Source organism: Leucoraja erinacea, chromosome 21 (genome assembly GCF_028641065.1).
Source record: "Leucoraja erinacea ecotype New England chromosome 21, Leri_hhj_1, whole genome shotgun sequence".
Taxonomy (NCBI): Eukaryota; Metazoa; Chordata; class Chondrichthyes; order Rajiformes; family Rajidae; genus Leucoraja; species Leucoraja erinaceus.
In genome coordinates, this window is record NC_073397.1 from 38,176,268 (window position 1) to 38,199,708 (window position 23,441).

Sequence of the window (23,441 nt, forward strand, 5' to 3'; positions counted from 1 at the left end):
ACGAGGAAACACTTTTTCTCACAGAGAGTGGTGAGTCTGTGGCATTCTCTGCCTCAGAGGGCGGTGGAGGCCGGTTCTCTGGATACTTTCAAGAGAGAACTAGATACGGCTCTTAAAGATAGCCGGAGTCAGGGGATATGGGGAGAAGGCAGGAACGGGGTACTGATTGGGGATGATCAGCCATGATCACATTGAATGGCGGTGCTGGCTCGAAGGGCCGAATGGCCTCCTCCACTTATTGTCTTTTGTCTATTGTTTCCCACCCCCCACATATACACAGCTAAAAAAAAAATCTAGAATCAAAAACATACATTTAACAGGACAAAATATTTAAAAAAAGACAGACAGACTGCCGTCAAGCCGCAGCTTTTATTGCACCACACCCAAGATGCAGAATATATATGGTGTGTGATATAGAATATATATGGTGTGTGATATAGAATATATATATAGAATATATATGGTGTGTGATATAGAATATATATGGTCTGTAATATAGAATATATATGGTCTGTAATATAGAATATACGTGGTGTGTGATATAGAATGTATATGGTCTGTAATATAGAATATATATGACCTGTAATCACAAAATGACCACTCACTTTGGATGGGATATTTTCAGGCTGGCCTTTGAGCATGTTGGTGCTTTTATTGGTGTTAACAATTCCACCTGACAGTCGGGTGGATGGATTCTGTCCTCGTCTGCATCGTTTGACAGGGTCAAGCATTTTTTTCTGCAAGTTTTGAGCAACATTACATGTTGTCACTTTGCATGGCCAGTCTTCCTCGAACCACTCTGCTGTTGCTTTCTATGTGAAGTAGGAAGTGGTTGGTCTAATAAGTTCTCCATCTTGAGCAGGTTCCTCTTCATGATGATTGGAATAGCACCCTTTCACGAGGAAGAGTCGGGGAGATTCCCTGTCGACGGATGCGCAGCGGCAGCTACATTAAGGCGATGGGAGACGATGACAGTGAAGACTCTGAGATGAGCCCCAAACCATCGCCAAAGACAGCAGCACGACGGCAGAGTTACCTGAAGGCCACCCAACAGTCCCTGAGTGAGCAGATCAGCCAGCGCAAGTGAGTCCCTCCCTTCCTTTCGCTTTGATCTTACTCTGATGCTCAGGTCTACTTTCCCATCAGCAATCAGGACATTTCATTTCCATGCTCTTCACATTCTTTAGCGAAATCTCCATGTTATTGAAAAGTTCCTGAAATCAAGTGTTTCCAAATTGCAGACCCCTAGTGCAAGGTCATCCTCACAAACATGGTGCAACAGTATTTATTGAAACACACATATATCGCACTCCAGCGTGGAACAGCATGGACTGCCAGCACGAGTTGGGTTGTGATAATATGAAGTGTAGTAGGTGGAACTTCTAATAATAAAGCATTGCATTGGTGAAGCAACCAATCTATACAAGACAAGGACCATCACTGCAATGAGCAAATGCGAGAGGCTTGAGGTGACAAATCCAAGATAACTCAGCTATGACTCCATGACTTGTCCCTTACCGTCAGAAGTCTCAGATAGTAACCAGATTCTCAGTAGGGAGTTAAAACAATATTCTTAAAAATCAGACTCTGTTCACATGGAAAATGTTGACATTTTCCTGCCGGCACTAGATTGTACTTTTCGATCGGTCAATGGCAATGGTGATTTTGGGCAAAGAATGTGTTGGTGGGCAGCTCAGTCCCTTGAACACACGTCCATTTGTCAAACGTGAGTTGTAGATGTGAATTGGTGCTGTGGGGAGGAAGTAAATCCTCAGGAATACTGTGTAATGATGAGCTAGTTTTGGTGATATCTACATACGCACATAAAATGTAACTCAGGAGACGGCAAACTTGTTCTGCATAAGGGCCAGGACCCATGTCTGTGAGCGGACGGCGGGCCACAACTATCGCACCACCTGACACTTGACGAAACGCTTGCTAACCGAAAGGGCGGGACGCCTAAAAGCCAACGAACCGAAAAGCTGCGTCGCCTAAAAGCAAACTTACCGATTAGCCGCTCTGTCGAAACGCCACCTACCCGAATGGCGGCGTCGCCTACAGGCCAACGGACCGACTGCCGCTCAACAGAAACGTCCAATAATGGACATGACGTTGCCGGGGGGCGGGACATCAGCGATTGGTCCAGACCCCCGCGTCCATCACATCACGTCGACCCGCAGCCCGCGGAGGGTGGCCGTGGGAAAGTGGGGGCTGTCCCGAGGGATGCGCACATTCGGCCACTTTCAACTTGGTGCTTGGGTTCAGATTGTCCAGTCACCTATGGCTTGTGGGAAAATGAACCCCACGCTCCAGTCTCCCCCTTCTCTCTCCCCTCTTCTCTCTTCCCCCCCCCCCCCCTCTCTCTCCACTCTTCTCTCTCCTCTCTTCTCCTCCTCTCTCCCTTCTCTCTCCCTCCCTTCTCTCTTCCCCCTTCTCTCTCCCCCTCTCTCCCTTCTCTCTCTCTTCCACCTCTACCCGCAGGGGATGAGGTCCAATGGTGGTGCATCGCGGTCAGTGACTGTGGGACGCTCCCACGGGTGGAGTCGGAGGAGAGAGAGAAGAGTGGAGAGAGAGGAGGAGAGAGAAGAGGGGGGAGAGAGGAGGAGAGAGAAGGGAGAGAGAGAAGGGAGAGAGAGAGAGAGAGGGAGAGAGAGAAGGGGGAGATGGGAGCATGGGGTTCATTTTCCCACACAAGCACCAAGTTGAAAGCTGCCGAAGGTGCGCATCCCTCGGGACAGCCCCCACTCTCCTACGGCCACTCTCCGCGGGCTGTGGGTCGGGTGGAGCGGAGGTTTGAGACAATGTTCATGCCTTCACAGTGATGTGATGGACGCGGGGGTCTGGACCAATCGCTGACAAGTCCCGCCCCCCGACAACGAAAAGCGTCAGTCGGACCGTTGGCCTGTAGGTGGCGTTTCGACAGAGCGGTAATTCGGTGAGTTTGCTTTAAGGCGACGCAGCCTTTCAGCCTCGTTTCCATTCGGTTCTTTGGCTTCAACTTCTTTGCTTCGGCCTCTCGTCCGTCGGCGCCACATCTGCACGCGGGTTTCACCGTGTAGAAATTACAGCCGTGTTTATACATACACCACCATTTCAGGGCACCATAATGTTTGGGACACATGGCTTCACAGGTGTTTGTAATTGCCCAGGCGTGTTTAATTGCCTCCTTAATGCAGGTGTAAGAGAGCTCTCAGCACCTCGTCTTTTCTCCAGTCTTTCCATCACCTTTGAAATCTTTTATTGGTGTTTATCAACATGAGGACCAAAGTTGTGCCAATGAAAGTTAAAGAAGTCATTATGAAACTGAGAAACAAGAATAAAACTGTTAGAGACATCCGCCAAATCTTAGGCTTACCAAAATCAACTGTTTGGAACATCATTAGGAAGAAAGAGAGCACTGGTGAGTTTACTAATCACAAAGGGACTGGCAGGCCAAGGAAGACCTCCACAACTGATGACAGAAGAATTCTATCTATAATAAAGAAATATCCACAAACACCTTTCCGACAGATCAGAAACACTCTTCAGGAGTCAGGCGTGGATTTGTCAATGACCACTGTCCGCAGAAGACTTCATGAACAGAAATACAGAGGCTACAGTGCAAGATGCAAACCACTGGTTAGCTGCAAAAATAGGATGGCCGGGTTACAGTTTGCCAAAAAGTACTAAAAAGAGCAACCACAGTTCTGGATAAAGGCCTTGTGGACAGATGAGACGAAGATTGACTTGTATCAGAGTAATGGCAAGAGCAAAGTATGGAGGAGAGAAGGAACTGCCCAAGATCCAAAACATACCACCTCATCTGCGAAACACAGTGGTGGGGGTGTTATGGCCTGGGCATGTATGGCTGCTGAAGGTACTGGCTCATTTATCTTCATTGATGATACAACTGCTGATGGTAGTAGCATAATGAATTCTGAAGTGTATAGACACATCCTATCTGTTCAAGTTCAAACAAATGCCTCAAAACTCATTGGCCGGCGGTTCATTCTACAACAAGACAATGGTCCAAAGCATACTAAAGCAACAAAGGAGTTTTTCAAAGCTAGAAAATGGTCAATTCTTGACTGGGTAAGTCAATCACCCGATCTGAACCCAATTGTGCATGTCTTTTAAATGCTGAAGAGAAAACTGAAGGGGACTAGCCCCCAAAACAAGCATAAGCTAAAGATGGCTGCAATACAGGCCTGGCAGAGCATCACCAGAGAAGACACCCAGTAACTGGTGATGTCCATGAATCGCAGGCTTCATGCATGATTACATTTATTTACGTGTCATTGCTGTGTCCCAAACATTATGTAGCAATGTTACAACATTTTGAGATTTTAAAAATCAAGTCTGCAATTTATCCCATCAGATAAAACATAAAAAGAAGTTTAATTTGACACCTAATTCACTTTCTTATCTTCAGTATTTAAAAAGATATGGCCATTTTCATACTCGAAAATTAGCATCCTGCTTTTCCATTGACTTAACACAAAAGCTGTGATCGAGGACAGTCAAAAGCCAATAACTTTCTTAAAAAACAAGAGAACTGAATGAAATGTTCAATTATTATAGATTGAAGCATTCGGAAACAAATATAAAACATCTTACTTGGATGACCTGAAATTAAAGCATATAATTAGCTAATTACCTAATTGTAGCTAATTACAAAATTGGCCGTTGTGATGGAAATAATAAGAAACACCCAGACTGCCTTGAAAATTCAAAAATGTGATATTCTCAAGATCAGAACTTTAATATTATTGTATTATATGCTGTACGTCTGTAACAGAGGTAAATAAATTACAATTTCTAGCAATAGACCAAGTCTTTATGGAGAAGATCAGTTGCTAGCTGGTACATTGGCATAACATAATCAGTAGCATCATCATATTCCTCAGATTGTAACCAATAAGCAACTCTGTACACCTTGTTTTTCCTCAACTTTTCAATTTTGGCATTGTAAACTACAAGTTTTTGCTCTTCCAGCCACGCATGACATGCCTTTCTGCCCACTACTTTCCCACTAACAATGTGCTGTAGATTCCATTTCTTAAGAAAAGGATATTTTTTTTAAGTAGCCTAAGTATCCAAATAACAAACTAATCCCATTCACACAAGAATTCACAATATCACATGATTTTTAAATCTCATTGTCATGAATTTATATCCCAGATGGAAGGAATTCAATGTTTAATTCCCATAAATTAATCTAGAAACATCCGCCCAAAATATCAAATTATTGTTTTTTGTACAATACATGCGACTTAAACTGTTGTGAATATTTAGTTTAAAAATAACGATCATGGAGAGAGAGATTAAGACAAAATATAGACAATTCACACGGTTTATCTCCAAACAAAATAGGCATTTTAATCATCTTGCTTCTGTAACGCGATCGATTGGAACGTTGCATTTGTGGTGAATTTGAACCCCATATCGGCAGTACTTGCTTACACTACCACCTACCTCATGGGAGACTCTCGGACTATCTTTAATCGGACTTTACTGGACTTTACTTTGCACCAAATGTTATTCCCTTTATCCTGTATCTGTACACTGTGGACGGCTCGATTGTAATCATGTATTGTCTTTCTGCTGACTGGTTAGCACGCAACAACAAAAGCTTTTCACTGTACCTCGACAAACGTGACGATAATAAACTAGACTAAACTAAATAATAAACTGAACTAAATGTCTGGTATTTCTAGATGCATTTGAATGAGTCTGTATTTGAAAAGAAGGTGCTTCCTTGTCTGTGCAAGCCCTGCACACAGCTCAGACCACAACGGGCCAGAAGACCATGCAACAGAATGTTGCTAACGTCAGTCCAGCTTGTTAACAATATTCAGCCCAGTCACACAGCTCATGTACAGCGCAGTGGCATAGGAAAGCTGCAGAGGGCGCCCCCGAGCACAGCCAAGAACACCTCTCATTATGTTTAATCGACACTAATGTCCTGGTATTGATGAAATGATTCAATTACCTACTGACTCTAATTACCAGCAGCATCTGCCCATAGGATGATTTCACATTCACTCAGCTGGTTTCATTTCCTCCATCATTCACTCAACGGCAGGTGATTCATTGTTCACCCCATGTAGTGGCCAGGAGTGACGGGACAAAGGGGCTCACTGCCTGGTCTTCACCTACAATGTGTAATTGTTTCAATCGCTCCTCAGAAGTGATGATATTTAAATTCCCTGAACAGTCTTGACCCTGGGAAATCATAGCAGCGACCTCCATTAAACTTCCTCCCCTTCTCCAGGCTCCTACGGTTGAGGAAGACTGGTTTTATATGTTTTCAGGTGATGGATGAACCATGGGTCTCCTGTGCTGACAGAGGCCTTCTGTGTGGATCTAGAGCACACTGTATTGTTGCTCCTTGTGTAGGAAGGAACTACAGGTGCTAGTTTAAACTGAAGATAAACACAAAATGCTGGAGTAACTCAGTGGGTCAGGCAGCATCTCTGGAGAGAAGGAATAGGTGACGTTTTGGGTCAAGATCCTTCTTCAGGCTCCTTGTTTATTTGGAGCTGCCGAGGACCAGACTTCCTAACTGAGGGCGTTACATTTATTTAAATCTTCATCTCTGCCCACCTGCTACATCTAACCGTGACAGAGTTCAGGCCAGGTGGAGAGGAGCTAAGGTGACATCCCAGCAGCAGCACTGAAGAATGCGGTGTAGAACGCGGTGTAGATTGCGGTGAAGAATGCGGTGTAGAATGCGGTGTAGAATGCGGTGTAGAATGCGGTGTAGAATGCGGTGTAGAATGCGGTGTAGAACGCGGTGTAGAACGCGGTGTAGAATGCGATGAAGAATGCGGTGTAGAACGCGGTGTAGAATGCGGTGAAGAACGCGGTGTAGAATGCGGTGTAGAATGCGGTGAATAATGCGGTGTAGAACGCGGTGTAGAACGCGGTGTAGAATGCGGTGTAGAATGCGGTGAATAATGCGGTGTAGAACGCGGTGTAGTAGAACGCGGTGTAGAATGCGGTGTGGAACGCGGTGAAGAATGCGGTGTAGAACGCGGTGTAGAACGCGGTGTAGAACGCGGTGTAGAACGCGGTGTAGAACGCGGTGTAGAACGCGGTGTAGAACGCGGTGTAGAACGCGGTGTAGAATGCGGTGTAGAATGCGGTGTAGAACGCGGTGTAGAATGCGGTGTAGAATGCGGTGTAGAATGCGGTGTAGAATGCGGTGTAGAATGCGGTGTAGAATGCGGTGTAGAATGCGGTGTAGCGGTGAAGAATGCGGTGTAGAACGCGGTGTAGAACGCGGTGAAGAACGCGGTGTAGAACGCGGTGTAGAATGCGGTGTAGAACGCGGTGTAGAACGCGGTGTAGAACGCGGTGTAGAACGCGGTGTAGAACGCGGTGTAGAATGCGCGGTGTAGAATGCGGTGTAGAACGCGGTGTAGAACGCGGTGAAGAATGCGGTGTAGAACGCGGTGTAGAACGCGGTGTAGAACGCGGTGTAGAACGCGGTGTAGAACGCGGTGTAGAACGCGGTGAAGAACGCGGTGTAGAACGCGGTGAAGAACGCGGTGAAAGAACGCGGTGTAGAACGCGGTGAAGAACGCGGTGTAGAACGCGGTGTAGAACGCGGTGTAGAACGCGGTGTAGAACGCGGTGAAGAATATATTACTTCTCCGGTGCCCAAATAAACTTGGGAACAGTTGGCGTATCTGGAATGAGGAAATGATCTCTGTGGCGGCACCTGGGGGCAACCCAAGGGCACAACGAACCAGCGGCTCTCAAGGGCGGCGTCTTGGTGTGGGAGGCGCGAGTCATGTGTTCGGTACCTGAGTTGGTATTTAAGGCTGGGCAACGCCCGTGACCTGGATGGAGGAGGGAGCTGTATTGGAGAGAATAAACACGTCACATCTCGTGTCAGTCTAGTTTTTGGCTGGACTCCTGCAAGTCCCGCAAATCATGTGGCCTCCCCAATCCATCCATCTTTGTATGATTCTGCACTGATAATGTTTACTTCATTGCATTATTTTAAGGTAACGGCAGTTTTTTAAATTAATTTATTATCTCCTATCGCCAGTATCTTTCCTGGCAGATCGGGACTTGGTCTCTTCATGGCAAGGAGAGCCGTCCCTGATGCCCATTACTGAGAGAAAGTATGAAGTATCTGGGAAGCAAAAACTACATTTAATTGTGATGAAATTAACCTGTCAGGCTGTAAAATGTTGGCAGCATGTACAGCTAATGGGATAAATGCTTGGTTTGCTTTCATTTTTATCTTAAAAAGTCTTCAATCACGCTTGATTCTCATTAGCAGAATTGGAGATACATTAATGATCACACTCTGAACAGAGCACTTTAAAGAATCTGCTCCATTCAAGATCAACCTCAACATGACATGGGTATTTGGGCAACAAGGTAATGGGCCCACAGCATGAGCCAGTTATGTTGTAAGTGACGCACAGACTTACCGAATTGTGGGAGCCACCTTCAAAGATCAGGACCTTCACTCTGTTTCCACGACATGGCTTTATGTCACGACAATGTTTTAAAAATGGTGAAATTGTTCAACAATGTTCAAGTCCCTACACATTGGGAGATGCAGGTGGGATAGCTGGTAGAGTTACTGCCTCACAGCGCCAGAGACCCGGATTTGATCCTGATCTCTCCTGACCATTATCAATACACTGTTCCTAAAACACAATTTTCCAAAAGGTTTCTGTGGAATTGAGGCCATGTGTTTACAAATAAGATGGCTTGGAAGCATCCTGGCAAATCTAGTTATGTTAAAGGCAGTAAATATAAAATAATTTGTTGGTATTGATGTTTGGAGCCTTAGAACAAGCATGCTGGATGTGATATAAAAGCAACTGCCTGTAGGTCCAATTAGAGTTGAATCAGGATGTGATTTCTGCACAAACTGAGAGCCGTTACACCTTCTGCCTCCCAGTGTGACAGCTCTCCTGTACAACCACCAGTCCTTTCAAGCAATCACTGCACAGATGGGGATTAATGGCACCATCGCCTTAGATGTATTGTACTCGCACCACATCCTGACACCAATTTGTGGTCCCAAGTACCTTGGCATCACCTCTAAGGCACTTCAATGCTTTTTACATCAGGTAATAGTACTGAAGAAATTGTAGCTCAGCAAATTTGATCAGTTCTATATTTCTCACAGTGTTTTCCAGAAGATAACTGCTGTGTTGTCTTTAATGTTGGCAATAGTTGCACTTTCTTTGATGGTTTGACATCTCACTGACTGATTTGAACAGGCTCCTTTTCTGAGCTGAACGAGATATTTATGTGCCACCTGTTCCTTTTGCTTTTCCAAAGTTATCTATTTCACATAGGTTGAGACCAAATTCACCACCCACTCTGTTACAGTTTGGTATGCCATGATCCCAGCCAGTGTATAACACCATGACATACACACTCACATGGTTAGTGGTCTGTGTGATAGAGACTGGTCCATACGGGAGGTATAAATGGACAGACAGTTGATCAATGCCCCCTCTGTCCATGGTCACAGTTATCAGTCTTATTTACCATGTGCTCATCTGGATAGGCACTGGCAATCTATGGCAAGGGCATGTTATATGGTGCCGCTTATTATGAGAGGATTGGGACACAGGAACTAGGAAGCTCTTTGTCAGCTGTATCAGACCTTGGTAAGACTCGGTCTGTGTGTTCTTTCAGTTTCAGTCTCCTTACCAAAGGAAGGATGTAGTTGTCAGAAAGGGAGTTTGACAAAGATTGATAGATTGATTCTGGTGATGTCAGGAGAGCTGGAGGAGACTGGAATATTCTCAGCATTTGGAAGAAAGAGGAGAGATGTAATCGAAAATTTAAATGTTCCTTTAGGATTTATGAGTTCTTTAAGATGCTTAAGATCAAGGAAGTTGTTTCATTGTCAGAGGAGTCTTGGACCACAGGACATGGATTCAGATTGGGGCAAAGATGAGGAGATATTTTATTTTATAGGCACACTGACTGAATGAAGAAAAGTGCCGGTTACTCAATTTCCCACAATTTTAAACAACATTTTCAGACAAAAATCGTAATCTTCATTAGAGTAAAATATTTCTATTGTTTTGAAGTGGGTTGTTTATTATTATTTAGCTTCCCTCCTGAAATCACTAATTCATTTCACTGCATATTTATTTGACATCTTCATGTTGTCAATATGTTAAAAATTGCCTTGTGTTTGACCACATGTTTGTGCATTGAGTTAATATCACCAGTATAGAAATCAAAAGTCTTCCAATTATCCAACATGTTTTATGGTCAACAATTGTGTGACGGAATTCTGCAGATCCAGACATGAAGACACATCTATGTTGTAAAGGTTTTTGCAGCCTGTTGCTATAATGTGTGCATATTATTTCTCAGTGGTCTGTCGTCATGGAGTTGGCATGTTAACCATTTTCTTCATGAAACGTTGGTAGTTGCTGGGGAGTGGAGAGGTATTGTTGATTCTGTGATTCATCTCTGCTGAGATTAGCAGCCACCTCGTTTCCACATCAAGGCCTCAATGTCCTCTGGTCACTCCAGACAGAGGCAACACAGATTTGTGGATCCCTTCACAAGCCCAGGGACACTCATGCACTCACTCCACAACATTAGCACAGACCCAAGTTTCACGACTATTCTCTTTGACAAGTAGACCCATTTGGGACTTTACATAAACCATCTCCAGACACGGCTGTTTATGGAGTCAAAGAAGTTACATTACTGAAAATATTCCACTAAATTGACCAAAAATTTAAATGTAGATTGTTCCCAAAATATATCTTAAATATGTAAAAGTTCAGAACCAGCATGAAAATATTTCCACCAAATATGACAATTGTGATTCACATTTTGAACTTCCAGTATCTGCTTAATCTGTTCAGTCATAGCCAATAGACAATAGGTGCAGGAGTAGACCATTTGGCCCTTCAAGCCAGCCCCTTCATAGCCACAGAGTCCTAGATTGGCAGAACATGGTCCAACTTGTACATGCCCCCCAAGCTGCCCCATCTACACCTGTCCCACCTGCCCACTTTCGGCCCTTATCCCTCTAAACATGTACCTGCTCAAATGCCTTTTAAATGTTGTTATAGTCCCTGCCTCAACTACCACCTCTGGCAGCTTGTTCCATACACACACCACCCTCTATATGAAAGAGGTACCCCTTAGGTTCCTATTAAATCTTTCCCCTCTCACCTTAAACCCATGCCCTCTAGTTCTCCATTCCCCTACTTTGGGTAAAAGACTCTGTGTATTTGCCCTATCCATTCCTCTCATGATTTTATACACCTCTATAAGATCACCCATCAGTCTCTGCGCTCCAAGGAATATAGTCTAAGCCAGCCCAACTCCCTACAGCTCAGACCCTCAATTTCTGGCAACATCCTCATAAATCTCTGACCACTTCCCAGACCAACATGGAGGTCCCCATCTGTTCCTGTAGGACAATGCAAGTAGATGTGGTGCACAGCGATATCACTAGCACACGTCCCCTGACAACTCCACTCTAAACTCTCAAAGTAGCTTTGTTTTAATGATGTTACAAGTGAGCATGATGTTCTTCCTGAGATATGTATTGACACACGCAAAAACAGAAATAATGTTTCACAATGAATAAATCAGTGAGCCGGGGAAGATTGATCGGAAGGCTACATGTACCTGCCACATGGCTTGGACACAATGCTCAGCTCTCCACACTAACCTGAACACAATCAGGATGGTGAAAGCTGCTGGACCTAACGAGCCTACATCGGACAGTAAGGTCCAAGTGGTGATGATACGTGGCAAAGGTGTTGAACCCCCGGCATGGGGGCAGCTTCCACTGAGGCTGAAGAAGGGTCTCGACCCAAAATGTCACCTATTCCTTCTCTCCAGGGATGCTGCCTGTCCTGCTGAGTTACTCCAGCATTTTGCATCTATTTCCATTGAGGCAAGACTGGGCTGAGGAACTTTAATGATTTTTACATGTCGCTAATATTTAGGACATTTAAAAGACTCTTACTAAATATTTATAACTTTAAAATTCCAAAAAATTACTTTAAACATTTGAAAAATTAATTTTAATTACATAAAATATAAAAATGATTAAAAAGCAAAGTAAGATAAAATAAAAATAACTACTTTCCACACTGCCTCTGTAGGTATGGGATCTGGGGGGGGGTGTTTGGGGTCCAAAGCCAGGTTTAGTCGGGTGCAGGGTCCGAGTGAGGCTGGTCCAGCCAAGGGCAGCGGCTGGCACATCTGTCTCTCAGTCCTGGACTCCCACCGTTCAAGCCTCAACAAGCATACTGAAAACTCAATCCCTTTAGCTAAATAAGTTCCTCACAATACTTAGTGTACCAATATTTTAAAGCAACTCCCTATTTATTATTCTTCTGTAGTTCCTTGCAGATCATCCATCAGATGAATTCTCTCAGATCTTCTGACCAGCTGCTTGTACATAAGCCAGCACATGTATGATATTAGTTTCTTATCAAAGTCTTCATGATTTCATCTTCAGTACTGGGCCAATAGAAGGCAGGATTGACAAGGGAGATGAAAATAAAGACTTTCATTGATTACCTAAAACTGTTCCAACAACAATGCCTTTCTTACATTCACAATCTGATCACAATCTGATGGACGGGAAAGGAATGGAGGGTTATGGTCTGAGTGCAGGTAGGTGGGACTAGGGGAGAATACGTGTTCGGCACGGACTAGAAGGGCCGAGATGGCCTGTTTCCGTGCTGTAATTGTTATATGGTTATATTGACATTGCCAGAAAACCTTTCAAACTCTTTTCATGAAAAGCTGTCAGATGTTAGTGAACTAATGGTTTAAGGAGCGCAGATTTGTTCCATGTAGTTAATTGTTGCACTTTTACCTTCCTCTCTGGAGTGTTTCATTCATTTATAAATGCAGATAGACATAAAATGCTGGAGTAACTCAGCGGGTCAGGCAGCATCTGTGGAGAACATGGATAGGTGACGTTTCACAGAGTGCTGGAGTAACTCAGCGGGTCAGGCAGCATCTGTGGAGAACATGGATAGGTGACGTTTCACAGAGTGCTGGAGTAACTCAGCGGGTCAGGCAGCATCTTTGGAGAACATGGATAGGTGATGTTTCACAGAGTGCTGGAGTAACTCAGTGGGTCAGGCAGCATCTGTGAAGAACATGGATAGGTGACGTTTCACAGAGTGCTGGAGTAACTCAGTGGGTCAGGCAGCATCAGGCAGGTCTGGAACAGAGAGAAGGACAACATGCCTACAGGTCTGGAACAGAGAGGAGGACAACATGCCTAAAGGTCTGGAACAGAGAGAAGGACAAGAAGCACAAACACTGATTTCCATGAATACATTTCTGCTGTCATCTCAACAACAACCCGGCATTTTATAAAACAAGCGGAATTGGATAAAAAGCTGCTGTCTTTCAGTCAAGAAACCTGACAAATGTGTCCAGGTGCCATTTCAGTGGTGCAAGATATGAGAGAAATGCTGGAGTACAGGACCGATTCATTGTCTGGGCTTGGCCAAGCACTGCCCCAAACCCACAGGCTAGTGTGGACCTCCTGCCCGACACCACGACTGGTCTCTGGAGTTAGTGATGGGACATCTCGGCTCTCTGGTGTATGCCCATCATTTGATCCATTTCAATCTGTCGTTTTAAAGTGTCACACAGTGTCTCGTTCATTATTCCATTAACTAGAGCAATTTCATAAATCATACCAAATAGGATGACAGAAACAAATATCATTCACCTGAAACATGAATCTAATTTTCCCTTCACAGATGCTGCCTGACCAACCAAGCATTATCCATATTAGGGTCACGATGGAATATTCTGTTACGGTGCTCTGCTTTCAGCTTCCATTGTTGATTTCTGTTGGTTTCCATTTAGTGAAAGCTATTTTTGCCTCATATGTATCCCAGTCTAGACTAGTTTTACAAAACTAATGATTGACTGATTAAAGCTCGTGTGTCCATTGATTTAATTCCTTCCCTGGATTTGCTGTTTGCATTAGTTTTAGCTGCAACTTTCATTACGGTGTTTTTTGTCTGGTTTCTGCTTTTTTACACAAAGTAACCTCTCAATTTCACTTAGTGTTGGATATATTATTTTCTCCACCTGACAAATTTTATTGCCAACTCTATTAACTGGAAACTCTCGGGGATTTGTAACTTATTTCAAACACTAAAGATTGCCATAAATCACGACAGATTTAATATCCCATGAAGCTAATATGGTTCATCATTGAATGAGCAGAGAAGCACATAGCAAGATACTGCTGTAGACAAACATGCTGGAGAAACTCAGCGGGTGAGGCAGCATCTATAATAATAATAATAATAATAATAATAATAATGCACTTTATTTGCTGGCCCCTTTCTGGACACCCAAGGACACCTTACAGGACATAAAATCACAATACATTTATCAATATTAAAATCAATGATTTAAAAAAATAAAAAATAAATAAAAAAATACACAAAACATTTTAAGTCATTAAAATCAGGGTGAACATGGTGGAAGTTATGTCGGGTATGCTAATCTAAACAGGTGTGTTTTGAGTTGTGATTTGAATTGATCGATAGTGTCCAGGTGTTCCAGAGACGTGGGGCAGAGCAGCTGAAGGCTTTGGCATCCATGGTGCTGAGTCTAAATGTGGGGACAGTTAAAATCTATGGAGCGAAGGATGTGAGGGTGGGGGGGCGGGAAGAAGAAAGGAAGAGGTGTAGACAGTGGGCAGAAGGAGAGCTGAGAAGGGGAGGAGAAAGTAGGGACTACCTGAAATTAGTGTAAACTATTCAAGCAAAATATGAGGCGCTGCTCCTCCAATTTGTGGTGGGACTCACTCTGGCCATGGAGGAGGCCCAGGACAGAAAGGTCGGATTCGGAATGGGAGGGGGAGTTGAAGTGCTGAGCCACCGGGAGGTCAGGTTGGTTAATGTGAACCGAGCGGAGGTGTTGGGCGAAGCGATCGCCAAGCCTACGCTTGGGCTCACCGATGTAGAGCAGCTGACACCTAGAGCAGTGGATGCAATAGATGAGGTTGGAGGAGGTGCAGGTGAATCTCTGCCGCACCTGGAACCTCTGCCGCACCTGCTTGGGTCCTTGAATGGAGTCAAGGGGGGAGGTAAAGGGACAAGTGTAGCATTTAGCGGTTGCAAGGGAAAGTGCCAGAAGAGGGGGTGGTTTGGGTGGGAAGGGACGAATTGACCAGGGAGTTACGGAGGGATCGGTCTCTGCGGAAAGCAGACAGGGGAGGAGATGGGAAGATGTGGCCAATGGTGGGATCCCGTTGGAGGAGGCGAAAATGTTGGAGGATTATTTGTTGTATGTGACGATGGGTAGGATACTTCCACCATTTTTGTCTACCTTCGATTTTCCAGCATCTGCAGTTCGTTCTTTAGCAAGGTGTGCCTGCTACTTGCCAGTGGGAAGATCCAGAAGTGAAATTCAGTCTGTGCTGTTCTGGGCTTCCTTTGAAGGAGTGTCCATCGATGTTAGATATTGAGTGGTTAATTTAGATCCATGAAGCGCAATTGTTACCTTTCCTTATTTTTATAGAGCAGATTAATCTTGTCTGGTTGCATTGAAGCTGCCCCACCCTCACATCTTTCCCTGAATCGCTGGTTGTGTGGTGAATGGTCCATGCATTCTGTTCCCACTAGGCTCCATGGATTCTTACAGGAATCTCTGTCTAAATAACAGAATTAAAGATTCAGCAAAGTTTAGAACTATCAGACACTGGGGGAAATGTAACTTTGGACCTGTGTAACTAAAAAAGACAAAATTGGTTCATGGTTAAAATCACTTGATTTCTTACCCATTTGCTTCTTGACAATGGAATTTGTGTGTGAAAATAGGGGCCTCATCAAACACTGTTTCAAAAGCATTCATTTATAGACTGCATGAATATGGAATTGTATCCGGACATTTTGAATGAGGTTGGGTTCTTTATGTTGAACCTTTGAACCCTCTTGACCAAGCGGACCATTGATGGAAGTCAGAAGAACTGCAGAACTGGAAATAAAAACAGAAACTCCTGAGCTTTGCTGGCCGTTTTTGTTATGATATTTTAGAGATTTACTCCAGCACATGTGTGTATTTTTTGTGTTGAGTTGAGACGTGTCCAATGTTGTCTAAGTTAGGATGTGAACTTATAATCATGTCTTTGAGTTTTGTTCATTCTGCAGCTCAATATACAGTATACCGACGATGATGTGTCCTGTGCTTGCAATCTAATGCTAACACATTCTGTGGGAGGAGGGGGTGGGGGGGGAGATGGGGGGGAGGAGGGTGCTGGTTGGGGGGGGAGGGGGGGGGGGGAGGAGGGTGCTAGTTGCGGGGGAGGGGTGGGGGGAGATGGGGGGGGAGGAGGGTGCTGGTTGGAGGGGGGTGGGGGGTGGAGGGTGCTGGTTGGGGGGAAGGTGGGGGGGAGGGGTTGGGGGGGAGGAGGGTGCTGGTTGGGGGGGGATGGGGGGAGGGGGGGGGGGGGAGGAGGGGGGGAGAGGGAGGGGGGGGGGGTGGGGGGGGGGGAGGGGGGGGGGGGGGGGGGGGGGGGGGGGGGGGGGGGGGGGGGGGGGGGGGGGGGGGGGGGGGGGGGGGGGGGGGGGGGGGGGGGGGTGGGGGGAGGAGGATGCTGGTTGGGGGGAAGGTGGGGGGGTACATGAGCCCCTATGGTTGCAAGGCATTCACTGCATTGACTGCATCGACCACATTGAGTTGAGGTTCATTCCAAGAATCAATGAGTTCCCAACTCCACGCGAGGGCCAGTGACTGAAGGGCAGGTTTCTGTCTCTGCTCTTTATCTGATGATTCATATTTCTCATTCTCATAGATGTTCATGAATGAAACAAATGCAAACTACTTTTAGTAAACTGTCTTCAATACTCTACTTTGCACAGCCAAAGCTACCTTGCATCAGTCAGTGAGTCTATCCACAGGAGTCTTGATTGCCTGGATACTGTGGATCTGAACTCGGCAAACTTCCATGGATGGAATGAAGACGACATGGGAAGCACAGACACCCTCAAATCCAACCATATTAACCAGGTGTGTGTCCCTGAAGGTAAACAGTCGCAGGTGGGGTGGGATGGAATATCTCACCTGGCTTGACTTTCCAATTGATCCCATTCAATCAATTGTCGCAAAGAGAAGTTTGGATTGTTTGTGATTTCAATCTGTCGTGGCCTGGAGCTACCAAACCAGTTATCGCAACACTTATGCATTTCACCCATCTTTGGAGCATTAAAACGCATGTATTTTGTCCCAACAAATCAGGGATGTCCAAATAAAGGACAAGACATTGAGACATCTTTGCTTCATGAAGTCCCAGATCTCAACAAAAACAGTCAGGCACAACATTCATTCTCTAATCCAGATTCACCAGGTTGACATTTTTAGAAGTCAGGACTTTTTAAACCATCACACCTCCTCCCACATCAAGTCCTTGGATAATGCTCTTTTCCTGGATGCATGCTCATCCCCCTAAACCCCTGAATGCTCTCTCGTTCTTTTGTGGTCTGACTAAAGTCACAAATCACAGTTAGTAGGGATCTGGTTGGTGACAACACTGACACTAATGGCTCGTGTCCTTCCTGGCTGTGTTAGCATTCCTTCTGAGATTCTAAATGAAGATTATTGCAGGTGTTGGTCCATTTGCCACTTTCAGCCACAGATAACTATCTCTGTCCACACTACCAGTGGTGCAACCAACCCACTGCTTCACAAACTCACTCCCAATGAGTGACCTTTAATCTATTAACGGAATCCATGCTGAGAAGATCCAAGGCTCCATACCAAGGAACCCTTCTGTCCCACTTTGTCGCATGGCCTCAACACTCTCTTTACAATGCAACTCTTTGGCCAGCAATTCACTGACACTCGAGATACTCTACATCTGTGTAGGCTTGTGCAGAAAGTGTCATCGCGACTTTACCAAATGTCCTCGAATTGACAATTACCAAAGTGATTTCAAATAAATAGACTTTGTAAATGTTTTATTTTTCAATTCATATTCATTTTACTTAATTATGTTTCCTTTCAAGGAGCAAGAAATGGATTTTAGCAATCAGTATGAGAACATCTGTGAGCCGGTCTTCAACGAGGTGGATTTGCAGGCTGTGGATGCCCTTGATCTGCCCATTCCTGGCTGTTTCCGCTCAAGAAGCCACAGCTATCTCAGAGCAATACAGGCTGGCTGCTCTCAGGATGATGACAATGTCTCTGTCCGCTCAGTGTCTCCCCCACCTATAACAACCACAGTTAGAACCATGCAAACCAACACCAGTAAGTACTACTCTAACTACCACTAAGTACATATTCCTACTTGGAAACGGTCAAAGATGAGCTGTCTAAATTATTTGATGTCACTTTTGAGTACAGAAACGTTTGGTGCATCAGATACCAGCTGCTAGAGATGACGGTCCCTGGCATATTGTTTGCATCCTCACAGTCAGACGGTCTGATCTTTCAACAACAATAAATGTCCATTTGTTAGATCCCCTTCATGGGCAGGAAGCAAATTATATCCCAGGGTGATCACCATTGATTCTATTTATGGATATTATTTAAAATTAATGAACATTGATGGCTTTTAATGATTTTGTTTTTTCCGTTGAATCTGAAAATAGTGTAAATGTTAATAAGTTATTTGCTCTGCTGGTGGGTTTAGAGTGATGTTAATATTTGCTTAGTTTATTGTGTGAGGTGAATGTAGAATGCAAACATAGACCTGGAAAAACAATAGTCATTTAATGCATGAATCTTTTAAATGAGTCTTGCACTTCAAGCATGTGTCAGTGAAGGAAAATGGGTAAAATGCAGTACTGATTTTGTGGTTTTAAAAAGAAATCAAAATGTTAATGGTGCATTTTATACGGATGTAAGTAACGACTGAGGGATCTGTTGGTGCATGATGATCTGCTTTGTACTGTCTTTCTCATCCACATTGAAGAGACTCTTACACACTGACAAGGCTTGAGCTTTGGACTGGATTTTAACATGTTTGAAAAATGTTGGTGTTGGTCACATTGTGTTACATTGCAAAGTTCAACACTGTAATATTCTATCATTTGTCTTCTCACATGTACTGATTCTGTGATATAAAAAAGCACAATCTTCATTAAAACAAGTATATTTCTTTTTAAATTATGAAATAAATGTTATAAATATTATTTTCTCTTGATCTCCTGAAGGCATTTGCTTAAAACATGAGGCATAATAGATGTTATTCTATTTGCATTCAATGTTTACTGATATTTTGTTCAGATGTGGAACATTAGAATGCTTACTTTCTGGAATTCTACTTGTTTAGCAGAGTAAGCTACCTTTTCTATTGTACAATATATTTGTGTATTATTTATTATAGCAAAAACCAAACAGTTGTCATGACATATCCCTTCACGTGCCTCGATCACTCATGGTGATGGGGAGGTGACAGCGATGGATGGTGAATGAAGTTATCGACCATCGATGGTTCCAAGTGACAGCCATTTACCTTCCTACACCCAGATCGGCAGAGCACTGGATGCATCATCTCGGGCTATTATTTTGATGTCATTACTAGTTTGTCTTTTTGCTGTCCAAAAAAATGTGACCAAATGTTTACAAACTAACACAAACGATGCGGTACTTGTGTAATGAAACTACACAGTGACTGGACAATGGGCTGGTGATGCTGCCTCAGCATTGACAGAATCTGCCTGGTTTACTAAGACAGTTTCTGTAATGTGCATGTGATAATTCTGCCATGAGGGTGTGTGTGTGAGGGTGGATGTTACATAGCCCAGCAGTGGACATAAACATCCACAACACGTGGGGGTGGAATTGATCCTCAGTAGCATCTGATAAACCACATTCAATACCGTAATGTGTGCATATTGACTGCTACTTCCAGAACTGGGCTTCAGTTATATAATTGGAACCAAATGGTTACGGTTAGAAGCATGATACAATGCCCAGCCTGGTAAACGGTTAACGTTAAGTGCTCACTGCCAGAGGTGAATCTCCATACCTATATCTGCATCGGAATATACCTGTTTAAACCTGCCGAGGAGAACCAAGGCCTTTATTTTGAGATTGTAAGAGCCCTCCATGAAAAAAAATACTGAATCGAGCTCCTGATGGTATAAACTCAGAGGAAGTGGAACTTGCCAATGAGAAGTATGCAATAATGCAATTGTGTTCTGCCTCGAATCTACAGAATAGAATATCGATAATGGATGCCTGAATATTCACGCTGTTAATGAACCTCACCTTAATGATCATAAAAATGAAACATTTGCTGGAAAAGTGATTGCAGGATGAATCCCAACCACTAACCATGATCAACAAACCTGAGCAAGGCGACATTACCTGCCAATAATTGATGAATTCATCTGTGCTGCCGTTCATGATTGTCTATTGTCATATTGTCTATTATCATGATACTGGATCAATAACTGGGTCTCTAGGTTCGCGTACCTGCCTGGAGCCAGTAGGTCGTATCTACAGCTGTTCCTTGGCTGAGGACCATATTGCCGGTGGGGTTTCTGCTAACTCGGACACACATGGGCTACGGCCTGGAGCATTCTATCCAATGCTCAGAGCTTGTTCACCTCCAGTCGAACATTTTACAACCGAGTTAGGAAATTCACCTTTCATTATAGATGCAAATGTTGGCCTCACTTTACAAGTTCACGTCAGGATGGACTGGTAATTGAAAGTCAAAATGTAATCTTAGTTATGTCAGAGTTCATATTTCAAATATGAGCAACAGCTGAGAATTTTAATATTGTATAATAAAGGAGTTTGTGTTAGGTGGATTTGCATTTCAAAATACCACCATGAACAGGAAATAACTTAAATATAAGCAGAACGCCACACCAAATATCACAAATTAATTTACGGTAGTTCTGCACAAAGGCTTCCATCACTTCTATTACACTCAATATCTATTAGTTTAGAAAGATCTTATTCTGATTACAAATATTCTTAAGCACAATAACACGAGGAATGCCTTATTCTTGGGGCACCGGACAGGGGAAGTTGTTGAGGAACAGCTCCCCACATCAAATGTTTAATGTTCTCCCCGAATATGAAACCATTAACCCGAAGCCATTAACAGCACTGAAACATCAAAGTATTTGCTGGTATTTTTCAGATTTGTAAGTTGAATATTTCTGCATGTTTAAGAGTCCATCAGGACATTTTAACAGACAATATGAAAGCTGTGCATATATGTTTATTAGTAGTATGAATCTCGTGTGATACTCCTGTGTTGATTGAGCTGCTTGATGTGAGTTCCAATGGAAGTTTCAAATTGCATTTAAAGGATCTAAACAGATGCTCTTTCAGTGTAGAAGTTAATAGCCCTGTCCCACAATACGTTCATTCCAAGAGCTTACCGTGTGGAAACAGGCCCTTCGGCCCAACTCATCCACACTGGCCAAAAATGTCCCCGCTACACTAGTCCCACCTGCCTGCGCTTGGTCCATATCTCTCCAAACATGTCCTATCCATGTATCTGGCTGATGGTCCTGTCCCACAGTACAAGTTCATTCCAAGAGCTCTCCCGAGTTTTAAAAAAATCACTCGTGGTAAGCATGGAGAATGAACGTAGCGGGTACGTCGGAGCTCGGGGACGTCTCTTAGAGCTAACGGCAGGTAGTCGGGAAGACTTGTGAAGATTTTTCAACTTGATGAAAAATGTCCACGAGAGCCCCGAGTACCGACGAGTGGCCATTACCGTAAATCTCCGAGTTCGAATCAGGGCAAACTCGGGAGAACTCTTGGAATGAACTCGTACCGTGGGACAGGGCTTTAACTTGAGGAGTGCAGCCAAGTAAGTGACAAGGTCAGGCAAAGGTGAGTCTGGCTACTTTAACCCAGGCTTGGCAAGTCTGGTTGGACTGGTTACATAACAACTGCACCTTTTACCAAAGTACTTCAGTGATCACGCCACACATCAGTCAATGATGATTGCTATGATACTCTCTATCATCTGAGCTTCAGAAACTGCTCCAACCAGTGTGTGTGTTTATAGTTACAGAAGATACATGGCAATGCCCTGTGAATATTGCATGGTGCATGGGCAGGGTGTATCCTGTCAATATTGCATGGTGCATGGAGCATGGTGCATGGTCCATGGGCAGGGTGCTCTGAATTTAGTTAAGAAAATGTCATCATGATCTCAGCAGTGGCCAGGTGGAGATTGTCGTCGATTGTTGTCGGGGAGACCTGTTTTACCTGATCTAGGGCTGACCTCCATGCTGGAGCTGCCTCCTGGCTGAGCGTGGACACTGGGGAGGAAGAAGGAGTTGGAGATGGGACCTCATTGCCGGGAAGATGATGGCAATAATCGTAGTCATTGAAAACCAGGATTTAAGAAGAGATGAAGGAGAATGATGGCACGAAGGTGTCTGGATTTCTCTAACAGAGATGCAATAACATCACTGTTCTGGCCCACAAACAGAACATTACAACGACTCACCTGGTTAGTCTGCCTCCAGTCCTGGATCTAGATGCTGCAAACTTTAACCAGGGTGAAGAGAGATCAACACACAACCGAATGGTCCAACATAAAGAAGGAAATTGACAACCATTGTGATCTTATTACTGTCCGTGTCCTTTTGTTGTCTGCATTGCATGGTGTGTACTGATTGCCGCTGCATGCATCTGCAGTTCTGCAGTGACACAATTAACCAAGTGCTAGAGGATGTTGCAGGAGTGTGTGTGAGGGTGGATGTTACATATGCGTGACTGGATAGTTAGTCACAATCTGAGACAGATCCCAGTGTCAATGAGCTGTCTTCTTACTTCATTCTAATTATGTCCACACCTTAATCCTCCTTGCCAAATCTGATTTAACCATAACCTCAATAAACATCTTCTGTTAAACTTTAGAAGTGTAAGAAGAATACAAAGGTGGCCAATAGACACCTGACACTACTTTAGACCTGAAACGTTACCCATCCATGTTCACTGGAGATGCTGCCTGACCATCTCAGTTACTCCAGCACTTTGTAACTTTCTTTGGTAAACCACCATCTGCAGTTCCTGTGTCAACATTTTCATAGATGCAGCTGCTCATGGCATGGACATTTCCATCTTACTCGGATGAGTCATATTTTCCTAATGATGAAGATTGCATATTAATATTTATAATGTTTATGTACATTTCTCTTTAATATAATCTATTTACTGACAGTGCAATATTGGCAGCTACCCCAGAAATATGATCTGAGTTTTTTGTTTAACATTTCAGCTTGAATGAAACAAGATAATTGTTTCAGACAGAATCCTGAATCTTGTTTTGTGATCCCACAGAGTCCCAGTGGAAAACCTTTGTTTTGAACATCAGAAATAATACTTTAGATATACAATCTATAGCCGCTCTTTTGCAGATAGCAATATTTTGGAAACAGTAATGTGATCTTTAGTTTTGGCCTTGTTATTGAAGGGAGGATTGGTGACCAAGATACAAGAGAATGTTCTGCACTCCCTCAAAT

General features: G+C 43.9%; 1 protein-coding gene across 2 annotated transcripts in view; it reads left to right on the forward strand.

The window, feature by feature from the left end:
- The window catches only part of LOC129707558 (disks large-associated protein 4-like), a 206,471-nt gene that overhangs the window by 105,323 nt on the left and 77,707 nt on the right, over nucleotides 1-23,441 (forward strand). For both annotated transcript variants that reach the window (XM_055652698.1, XM_055652699.1), the window contains exons 4-6: nucleotides 863-1,083; nucleotides 16,857-17,004; nucleotides 18,000-18,240. In XM_055652698.1, coding sequence (XP_055508673.1) covers nucleotides 863-1,083; nucleotides 16,857-17,004; nucleotides 18,000-18,240 — 610 coding nt within the window. The remainder of the gene's footprint in view (nucleotides 1-862; nucleotides 1,084-16,856; nucleotides 17,005-17,999; nucleotides 18,241-23,441) is intronic.